Genomic DNA, 11200 nt, shown 5'->3' with positions numbered 1-11200 from the left:
GTAAAAGAATATTCGTTCTGTCAAGCCAATTTTTAATCACTCACCGAACATCGTTACCAATTAAGCTCATTAATTAAAATGAGAATTTACTGATGTCTCAGCTTAATTGCTTTGATAATATTTCTTTCCTACTAATCATGGTGCTCCAAACATGGAGGTGCCCGAATATTAATTAGGATGTTAATTAGTGGTTAATGGAAAACCTCTCTTAATTTAAAAATTGAGAAGTTTAATCTTGTACTTTTTTTTGACTTTCGGATTGGGGTTAATTTATTACAGTCAGAAGTTTAGGCTACAAATAGTATTAAAATTAAGAAGTTTAATCCAGTCCTTTTGTCTTTCGGACGGGGTTAATAAGCTCACTGTTTTGGCCACAGGTGAGCGCGGGGCGTGCAAAACCCCCACGTGATGTGAGAAACTGTAGGCCCTCAGAAAGAGGAGTAGCAGCGGCAAGAGACAGGGGGTGGCACATGAGGACTGCATCCTGGCGGACCTTGGTATTCTGTATGACATATGTTGCTGTTATGTGACATTTTGGTATTCTATGTGACATATGATGCTGTTATGTGATATTTTTTACATTCTGTGTGATATATTCTCATTACCAGTTATATATGCTGCAGTTTAAGTGTTATGTGATATTTTTACAGGTATGATTGTGGCATACTTGCATATTTTTCATCAAGGCGATCCTAGAGGGAAGGGAGACAATGAATATTGAAGCCTTGCAAAGGGAGTCTGAGATGTTAGGAGCAGGACTTGATGCTCAAATAATATGCGAACGTGGTGAATGGAAGAAGTTGCGATTGAAGTTAGATATTGGTGATCCGGTATATCTTTTGTACTTTGGGGGTAATAATGTGCCATTGATTGAGTGGAAGTATTAGACAAACACATGTAACTATAATGTGATGATTTAAAATTGAAACCTGGTGTTGATTCTTCTTCTTCTATTTCTACTACTTGGAAGAGGGGAAGGTCTAAAAGTGGATTGTCCTGCAAATATTTTGGAAGTGTTTGAATAATTGGATTTGATTTGGTTTATCTTTGGCATGTTTATCTATGTTTGGGTACTAAGTATTGATGTAAATTTATTTAGATCGAAGTGTGAAAAAGTCTTATTACTCTATTATTTCAAAGCTCAAAATTATGGTTGTTATGTGACATATGCTGCTGTTATGTGATATTTTGGTGTTCTGTGTGACATATGCTACGGTGAAGAGGAGTGTCGGAGTATTTTGGCACAATCTGCCGGGCATTTTGCACGCGGTTGTAGGGATGGAATGATGAAAAGGGAGAGTTTGAGTTGAAGGTAAAGAGGAGTGTCGGAGTATTTTGGCACAATCTGCCGGGTATTTTGCACACGGTTGCAAGGGTGGAATGGTGAAAAGGGAGAGTTTGAGTTGAAGGTAAAGAGGAGTGTCAGAGTATTTGAAGAACGAGTTGCTGGTTGTTGATTCTTGGGTCTTGGTGGGTAAAGAATAATAATTAGGGGATGGTGATGAAGGAGGATGTATAATGACTCTATTAGATCTAAATATCACATACAATAAATTACAGCCATGTGTCACGTATAAACAAATTACAGCTATGTGACAAATAAACACATTCACTATCAACAAATTACAGCCAAATATCACATACAACACCCAAATATCACATATAAACAACAAATATCACAAGAAACGCCCAAATATCACAAAGTACAGCCAAATATCACATACAACACCCAAATATCACGTATAAACAACAAATGTCACAAGTAACGCCCAAATATCACATACAACAGCCAAATATCACATATAACACCCAAATATCACGTATAATCAACAAATGTCACAAGCAACACCCAAATATCACATGCAACACCTAAATATCACGTATGAACAACAAACATCACATAAAAACAGCATATGTGACATGAAACCGTCATATGTCACATGAAACTATCATATGTCACATAAGCAAGTTGACTTCCATAAAAGGACACCTGGAGCAATTCTAAGATGGCTTGTCATATGAAGCACAAACAGAATTTTATAGCAAAAGTAAACAAGTTGACTTCCATTTTCTTATCAAATTTTACAAACCGATAAACTTTTTTTAACCGATAAATTTGCACAAAACCAACTATACTAATAACCACATTGGAAGAGATTCCATCAAGGCTTCTCAACCTCCTCCTCCTCCTCCCCAATCTAGGCCCACATATCTGCCTCATTGCCTTCTCAACCTTCTCCTCCTCCTCATTCAATTTTCTCCCCGAGACAAAGCCAGGTTTTTTCATTAATTCTCCCATCAATGCTTACCGACTAACTTCTAACACCTAAAATTTAAAAAAAAATTAACATGAGTAATTCAATAATTCATTGAAACGAGCAAAACCAAAGAAATCAACAACATATGTCATACATAATATCAAAATGTCACATAACAGCAGCATATGTCACACATAATACCAAAATGTCACATAACAGCAGCATATGTCACATAGAATATCAAAATGTCACATAACAGTAGCATATGTCACATAGAATACCAAAATATCACATAACAATATCATAAGTCACATAGAATACTAAAATGTCACATAACAACAAAATATATCACTCATAATGTCACTATGTCACATGAATCTACATCATGAAATTTCTATTTTTTTTGCTAAAAGGGAGTTCAATAGATCCAATAAGCTCCCAACATCTTGGCTGCGAAGCCATAGCGATCACTAGCTTCATCAATCTGTTAGTGGAGAAGAACATAGGATGAATACTTCAAACATGAAAACCTTTAGAAATTGTTTTGCGATGATGTTTCCTTCATTCATATTCACTAGTGAATATCCATGTCCATACAACATAGTAGACATCTCACTCCTTTATGCGCACAGATCAATTACAAGGGTCTAAACAATAATGAACTGGGAAACTAAACGTAATTAATAATATTACATCCCCCTAAAACCTATTTTCAATTTCTACATTTTCAATTTCTATACAATCAATGGAAAATATACAAATGGGCATAGTGTTAGTGAACTATGTACCAGAAGTGGCATATTGTGCTCTATCATCTGTTCTAAAACCGACAAACATTTCCCAAAAATATCGGTAACTCCATCCCAAGAGTTGGTAATTGCTCCAACTGGATACAATTCTATGACGCAAATCACCCCACTCCTTCCTACAAAACATCAAACACAAAATGCTAAAAAAACAATTTTTTTTGAAAGGTAATCATTTTGACAAATACAATGTGAGCACTACCAAATGAACTCACTTGCAAACTCAATCTCTTCAGGCTTTGTATTATCCGTCAAATACAGCGTAATAGAGGATCAAAACTGTAGCTCGGCGATAATGCTTTCAGAATTCTTTCTCTGTAAACCACCGACGCAGCCGTTGTCGTCACTAGCGGTTTCAGATTGGGCATCACGATTGCCCTCCCAAATTCACTCGCGCTGAACGAAATCAAGAAATCAAACCCAATTCCCATTTAAAAAAGAAATCCCAAAAAATGGAAAAAGAGAAGAAAATGGATCTGTGAGATGTGACGAATTGGAGAATATCGCCATTGCGGAGGTGAAGGTGCCAATCGTCTGGCTTCGTGATCTTTAGCTCCTCTATTTTCGTTGATGCCTTGGACGTTGACGGCAGTGATATTTTGAGAGAAAATCGTAACTCAAAATCTCGAGGGGTGTTTGTAGAATAACTAAGTCTTCGTTTTCATCCCTTAAAATATTTTCAAAACATGCTTCTTCCTCGGCGTCGCCGGCGGCGTCTGCGAAGCTCGTTTCTGAGTGAGGGTTCAAGATCTGGAGGTAGAAGAAGAAGAAGAAGAAGAAGAGCGAGAGGGAGAGGGAGCGTGAGGGGTTTTTCTTGGACGAAAAGCGAAGGCGGAGGGGGAGGATGACGAGGGCTTGTCGTGTTTGGGGGAGGGGGAGTTCTTCGTGTCAGCTCAAGGAGGAAAGGCTCAAGGAGGAAGAAAGGGACTGTAGTGTGGGAGTATTAAATTGGGAAGGGTAATTTGGGAATAGATTTATTGGGCAGTGGGTTTACACAGTATTTGGGGGTTACATGTACTTCTTTTTCAACTTTCTTTGGTTGCTCCAAGCAATTTTCCCTAAAAATAATCAAAAGTTATTGATAATAAAGAATATAATAATGATGATATAATAATAGACTATACAATATTATAATCACTATAATATTATTAACGTTTTCTTAAATAAATTATAATAAATTAGTAATTATAAAATATTATATAATAGTAACATATTTAATAATAAAATAATAAAATAACAATATTGTAATAATATATTGTATAGTAAATGTAATATAATATATAAAATATCAAGATACTATATAATAAATAATTTAATATACTATAAACTAAAATAATTTTTAATATTAAAATAATTTATTGCTAACAAAGGTTAATGTAAAAATAATATATTCATAATTTTATAATATTAATTTATATCATAAATTATTAATATATTATTAAAGTATTATTAATAAAGTCTAACATATTATAAACTATAATATAGTATATAATATTAAAATATTTGTAATATATTAACTTATTAATAATATTCTAGTAATAACATAATATTAAAAGTATTAATAATTTATATTATATTGATAATTGTATAATATATTATGTTAATAATAAAATAATGTTATTTTAAAAATATTATATAATATATAACAAAAACAAATTGATATACCAAAATAATTAAAAATATAATTATTTGAAAATAATATGTAATAATTATAATAAAATAATTATTATAAAATAATATAACTTATTGAAGTACAATATGATATTGTAATACATTATACAATATTATATTGTATTATATTTAGTACTTATAATACTATAATAATGTGAACTAAATGTTACAACATTTTATTTATAATATATTTTATTATAATTAATGTATAATATACTAATAATATGTTTAATACTAATGTTGTAACGGGTCAAACTAGTGTTGAACAAAAACACTAAACATGGTGTTTTGAAAACACTCTATAAGGGAAAAACACAATACCATGGTGCTTTTTTTATTATTAAAATACAACAAGAAAAATATCATGGTATCCAAACGAAGCCTTAACTTTTCACATGGTATTTAAACTTCACATGCAACTTACTTAACCTAACATGACATCTTATTGCTCTTGTATTTACTAACCCTAATCAAACAGCTATGTACTAATATTTTTATTAATTTGTCATTTCTATGTAATTGTATTCGTGCATTTCTTTTTTTCAGAATTACAAACATTAATTTTCAATTCAAGAAAATATCAATCCACACCCAACCAGTACCAAATCCGACCTATTTATTAAACGGGTTAGCATGCCCGGCATTCGTTACCCTCTTTCATGTGTGTATATATATAGGCACTTGTCCTGTTTAAAAGAATGGGGGTATGGGTTAATTATCCTATTCGAATCATGTCAATTTCGGGTTTGAACAGAATCCGACTAACCCAACCCATCCGCAACCCTTCAGATGTAGCCCTCGCAGCTCGACACGGCTCCCAAAATACAAATGTAGCTAATGAAAATGCTCTAGCATTCTTTGCGTTTCACCCTTCAGTTAAAAGACAATAGAATTTTTTCGTTAAAATCTATACCTTCTCCATTAACCTTTTCCCTTGAAAATTTCGCAGGAGTTGTCCTCAGGTGAAACTCTAGCAACTGTCTTAAATGAGAGAAAAACTAGGATCAATGCTTGCAAGAGTGCAACAACCTGCAGGCAATCAAAGGAAAATATTAAGAAGAAAAGTGTCGGCTATTTGGTCTTTATGTATTTGGTCTCTTCTTCATACTCATCTCTATAAATGAGGGGGTTTCACTTCAATCATCAGCACAAAAGAAAAGAAAGCTTAATACTCTTCTGAGATTAAAGAATGGCTAAGGCTCACAACAAAGCCGAAGCTATGTTTCTCAACCTGACCCTTTTGCTCTCTCTCCTCTTCGTCTTAAGCTGTAAGTATGAAACCATTAGTATCGAGATTTTTTTTGGAACCTGATCAAGTGGTTTTCAAATTATATGTACTACTGTATATATGTTATTTAAGAAAGAATTTCCATAGACAAGTGGCCAGTGCAACACTCGTCATGCCTGAAGTTGAGCCTAGCTAGTGCTAATCAGAGATGCATTCAGGTGTTTTGTAGGTGCACTTTGCCCTTAGTTCATGGACATCAGATATGAAGAATTACGCTTATTTGATGACTAATTGTCTATCAAACTGATTAATTTAATGAGTTATTATTTGTCAGTGATCTGTCTTAATTAATCAGCTAAATCACTGACAGTTTAAGCTTGCAATTGACATGTCCATTGTTCTTTTCTCATTATGGATTGGACCAAAGTCGCACATACGTACAAGTATCGCCAAGCAAGCAATTTGTTTTTTGTAATTTAGATTGCTCTGCTATGAACATGTATTGATGTCTGAAACTTGTAGATGGAGTCGAGACAACGCCAGTACCAATATGCAAAGAGGTCCATGGAGTGAAGAACGGTGACACATGCTTTGATGTCACGCGCAAATTTAACCTGACTCCTGGAGAGTTCATCGATCTGAACCCTAACCTTGTCTGCAAGAAGCTCTTTATAGGACAGTGGCTTTGTGTTAATGGGATTGTGTTGAGCTAGGAGAATTGATTTTGGCATGGCTAGTGGTATGAAAATACGATTTTATGAATAATGATGGGAACTGGATTCTCTGAAATGATGCAGGATTCAGTTTCACGAATAATGTTTCCAAGCGTTTGATCTCGCTAAGGCATCATTTGGTGTGCTTCGGTTAAAAGACTGTTAGCATGGTTACAGCAGCAGCTAAAATGTCTTAATTATGTTTAATTATGTTTATACATGACCACTATGTCTTTCAAATAAATGCCAAAAAAGCTCTTTAATTGGTTTTCCTATCAGCATTCGGAACTGGTCCAAGATGCATTTGGATATACAAATATTTTTGCTTGCTAAAATATATGAAAACAAATGGTGTAGATTGGTTTAAGAAAATGTTAACCCTTCAATACGAGGGACTAGTTCACTTCTCTTGATTTTAAATGCTCTATTACAAGCAAAACTGATGACAACTTTTCTATTCTTGAACATCATAGAGAAACGCAATGATTGATACAATTCTTGTCTAACTAGTTAGTTTATTAACTTTTTTAGGTGGTAATCGAAGAGAGTCTAATTATCCTAATTTTAACCGTATGTTACAGTTTTAAGGGTTTAGATGTGGCCACATGAGATTTCACTACTATTCAAAAAACTGTTATTGTCTTAAAAATCACTGTCGTGAAAACCACTTTTGAAATAGTAAAAATTTTACACAGCCTCATCTTATCCTTTGAAATAGAAATAGACGGTAAACATTGGGGGCAGTTGGACCCTCTATAATTAACAAATCTGAATCAACAGCTAGTTTCATAGATCAACTGACTTTAGCCCATTTTCTTGATCCACATTTTCTATAAAAGTTGTCCTTACAGACTTCCTAATAAAGGAGAGGGTAATTTAATGAAATACTTTAGTTTTGAGATCAGACTATAATCTTTGTTATAAAACTAAAAGAAAAGTCAAAACAAAAATCTCCGCATGTGACAATTATAGTTAAGTAGTGTCCTCACTTCCAAAGCTCAACTCCCAACTACCTTCTCACAAAAATCCCGTGTACGTAAGGAGGGAAAAAAATGGCGGGAACACTCTCCTTCGCTCCTCCTCCAACATTCAATCACCAACAACTCCAACGCTCAAAAAAACCAATAAAAATCCACAATTCTCTAGATTCTGTCCTCCATTATCTTCAAGCTCTAACAGCCCAATCCTCTCCTCCTTCAAAAATCACCTTCATCTCCGCCATGAAAGCTTGCTCCCTCCCCTCAACCATCCCAGTAGGAAAATCCATCCATGCCCACATCATCAAATTCGGTTTCCAATCTGATCGATTCATCGCAACATCAGTCATCACTTTCTACTCATCGAGTAATCTTTTGAATTTTGCCCGTCAACTGTTCGATGAAATTCCCCACAAAGACCCTCCTCTTGTTACCACAATGCTCTTGGCTTATTTTAAAAGTGGTGATATTGCTAACGCTAGGATCTTGTTCGATAAGACTGATGATAAGGATGTTATAGTTTGGAATGCTATGTTAGGTGGGTATGTACAATGTTGTCTTCCTGATAAAGCTCTTGAGCTATTTCGAGAGATGCAGAATTCGAAGGTTATTCCTAATGAAGTAACTCTAATCAATGTGCTATCTGCTTGTTCGATGATGGGTTGTGTAGAATTTGGGGAGTGGGTTCATGCTTATATCGAGAGGCAATTTGGGGTTCTCAGCAACTCGACTGTGAATAATTCTCTTCTTAATATGTACTCTAAGTGCGGCAGGTTGGATCTAGCATTTGAATTGTTTCTAGTTAGTCAATGTAAGAATCTTGAAACTTGGAACACCATGTTGACTGGTTTCGCCATCCACGGGCATGCATCTGAGGCTCTGTCGCTCTTCTCGCAAATGATTAAGCTAGGCTCCCTGCCTGATAGCATTACCTTCGTCGTGCTTGTGATGGCTTTTTGCCACAGAGGAATGGTTGATGATGCTCGTTGTTGCTTCAATTGCATGACTACATTGTACGGTATTGAACCAGATGCCAAGCATGTTAATTGTATGGTCGATGTTCTTTCTAGAGGAGGGTATCTTGATGAGGCATATATACTTATCGAAAACATGCCATTTGAAGGCGATACATATGCTTGGGGTGCGTTATTAAGTGGTTGTTTCACTTACAAAAATTATGAGCTTGGATTGAATGTTGCGAGGAGACTTCTAGAACTTGAACCAAGGGCAGAGGGGAGATATGTAGCTCTTTTGAATCTTTATAGCTTGGTTGGTAGAATTGAGGATGCTATAAAGTTGAGGAAGATGATGGATGAGATGGGTATTAAGCAGTCGTCGGGGATAAGTGTGATTGAGGTTGATGGTGTTTTTCATGGGTTCATAGCAGGGGATAGTTCACATGCGGAGTCGAAGGATATTTATACTATGATTCATAATATTTTACCAAATTTGGATGTTAATGGTCAACTATGTTAATCAAATCTCTCCCATGGGAAGATCATGGCGAAGTTAATCTGTTACTGTTGTGTAAATTTGAATTTGAGTATGTTGCAGCTGATCTTAAGTAGCTTTATTTATTTTTTGGTTCTTCGTTTTAGCTGACGAGAATTGAATGAAAGAATAAGATTTTGTACAACCGACTTCAGCAATTTGGAATAAAAAGCTTTGATGTTGTTGTTTGTCCTTTTAGGAAACGTTATGATTTCATTCAATCACATGGATCAGACTGCAGAAAAGAAAACATATAGATGGTTCCTAATATAAAATTATATAAGAAGCAAGAGAAGTGTACAAGTGTGTCGACGTATGCAGTTTTCATATATCATTTGTCCAATTCCGGTGATATATACCATCGGTACTTCTTTGTAAGACAAAACTCCTTTCCATGACTCCGTTTAGTCTTCTATGGATCCGGTTTCTCCATGAATACATTCGCAACGCATTCTACATCAGAAGTTTAATTGTTTGCGTTAGTTTTTTTTATTGTATGTACTGCTTTTGTGCCTTGACGACGATTGGACGCATTATCTCATTCTAGCTAGTACATATGAATTTCTATAGACCGTCCAAAAATTCTTTTTCCGTACCCGAAACTCTGTTCAGATCCGAATCCAATTTTCGGGTCATCGGGTCCCATTCCCACTCTCAAAAATAGGACAAACTTTCAAAACCATCCTATTTGCAAACTTAATCCCAAAAAACGACATCTTTCAACTTTATTTGCAAAAACCAACCAGGGCTGAAACCAGATCGGTTTTTACGAAAAAAGTCATCAAACTTCATGAGAGTTTAACTCCCGTGAAGTTTAGCAGCCATTTAATTAAGCTGCTAAACTTTACGGGAGTTAAACTCCCGTGAAGTTCATTTCATGAATTCTTGGTTCCCTCCGCCTCAGACCCCCTCCACATCCTCCCTGGCCGCGGCGCCAAGCCACCAAAAACTCCAAAAAAATCCAAATCAACCCAAAAAGACAACCCGATGAATCAAAATTGCTTCCTTCGGTTGGCAATTTTTCTGGCGATTTCTTCAGAGGGCAAGAAAACGAAGTGGAAAGGGGAATCGATGTGGTGATTCTTTGGAAGCTTCCACTGAAGAGAACAAGTTGAGATCCCCCCCTTCCCCCCACCTTCGTCTTGTTCTACCTGCTTGAATGCTCCAAGAGCTCAGCTAGGGCTCGGAAGGTAGTGGAGCTGGGCCGAGGAGGCGGTTGGAGGAAGTAGCGAGGAAACGCAAGGGAGAGGCAGGCCGAGGGCGGGATCAGGGAAGACCGAACGGGAGAGGCGGAGGAGTCGGAGGGACGAGGAGGGTGTGGTCGGAGATGGAAGGGGGGAGGGGAGGCAGGAGAGGAGGAGGGCGCGAACTGGGACGAGGCCGATCCTCTTGGAGAAGAACGTGAATGAAGGCGGAGAGAATTTTTGGGTTTAAGGAATGAATAACGGGAATGAATGGTGGTGGGAATCGATAAATAATGGGAACTTCACGGGAGTTCGACTCCCGTGATGTTTGTTTGTTTAGGCAGTAAAATTTCACGAGAGTTGAACTCCCGTGAAGTTTTAGCTTGAAGTTTCGGAAAATATTTTGGTTTCAGCGTCAGAGCTCAAACCAAGTCGGTTTTTGAAAATAAATTCGAAAGGGGTCTTCTTTTTTTTTTTTAGAATAAAAGTCCAAAAAGACTGTTTTGAAAATTTGTCCCTCAGAAATATCCCATTCCCACCTCCCCAACCTCCAAATCCCTTCACCGAGCAAACAATGCTGTCTCTCACAGCCACTCCTACCGCCTCGTCCCTCTCCTCTCCCCTCAAACTCCTCCGCAATGCTGTCTCTCACAGCCACTCCTACCGCCTCGTCCCTCTCCTCTCCCCTCAAACTCCTCCGCCGAAACCCTAACCCTAGGTACCCCAGAGTCCACTGCTCTTCAACTTCCACCCTCAATTCGGGTCCAAACCCTAATCCACAGCCCGTTAGGGCCAACCACGCCGGAGTTCGGTTCGAAGGGATCGTCGACGTTGGTTCAGCGAAGGCCAGGATCGACTCATGGATCGCTTCA

The 11200-nt window shown here is 36.8% G+C and overlaps 2 protein-coding genes across 2 annotated transcripts in view; both read left to right on the top strand.

Moving 5' to 3' along the window:
- On the top strand, positions 8092-9129 carry LOC109847477 (pentatricopeptide repeat-containing protein At2g22410, mitochondrial-like). The gene has a single exon (XM_020416705.1). It carries the CDS (start codon positions 8092-8094, stop codon positions 9127-9129), a length of 1038 nt encoding a protein of 345 aa, XP_020272294.1.
- The window catches only part of LOC109848854 (RNA pseudouridine synthase 2, chloroplastic), a 43770-nt gene continuing 43536 nt past the window's right edge, over positions 10967-11200 (top strand). Inside the window, 1 exon segment of the mRNA XM_020418561.1 lies at positions 10967-11200. This exon segment is cut by the window's right edge and continues 25 nt beyond it. Within this exon segment, the coding sequence (XP_020274150.1) occupies positions 10967-11200 (234 nt within the window).

Source organism: Asparagus officinalis, chromosome 7, assembly GCF_001876935.1.
Source record: "Asparagus officinalis chromosome 7, Aspof.V1, whole genome shotgun sequence".
Taxonomy (NCBI): domain Eukaryota; kingdom Viridiplantae; phylum Streptophyta; class Magnoliopsida; order Asparagales; family Asparagaceae; genus Asparagus; species Asparagus officinalis.
Note: the sequence above shows the minus strand (reverse complement) of the source record. Positions and strands in the feature narration are given on the sequence as shown.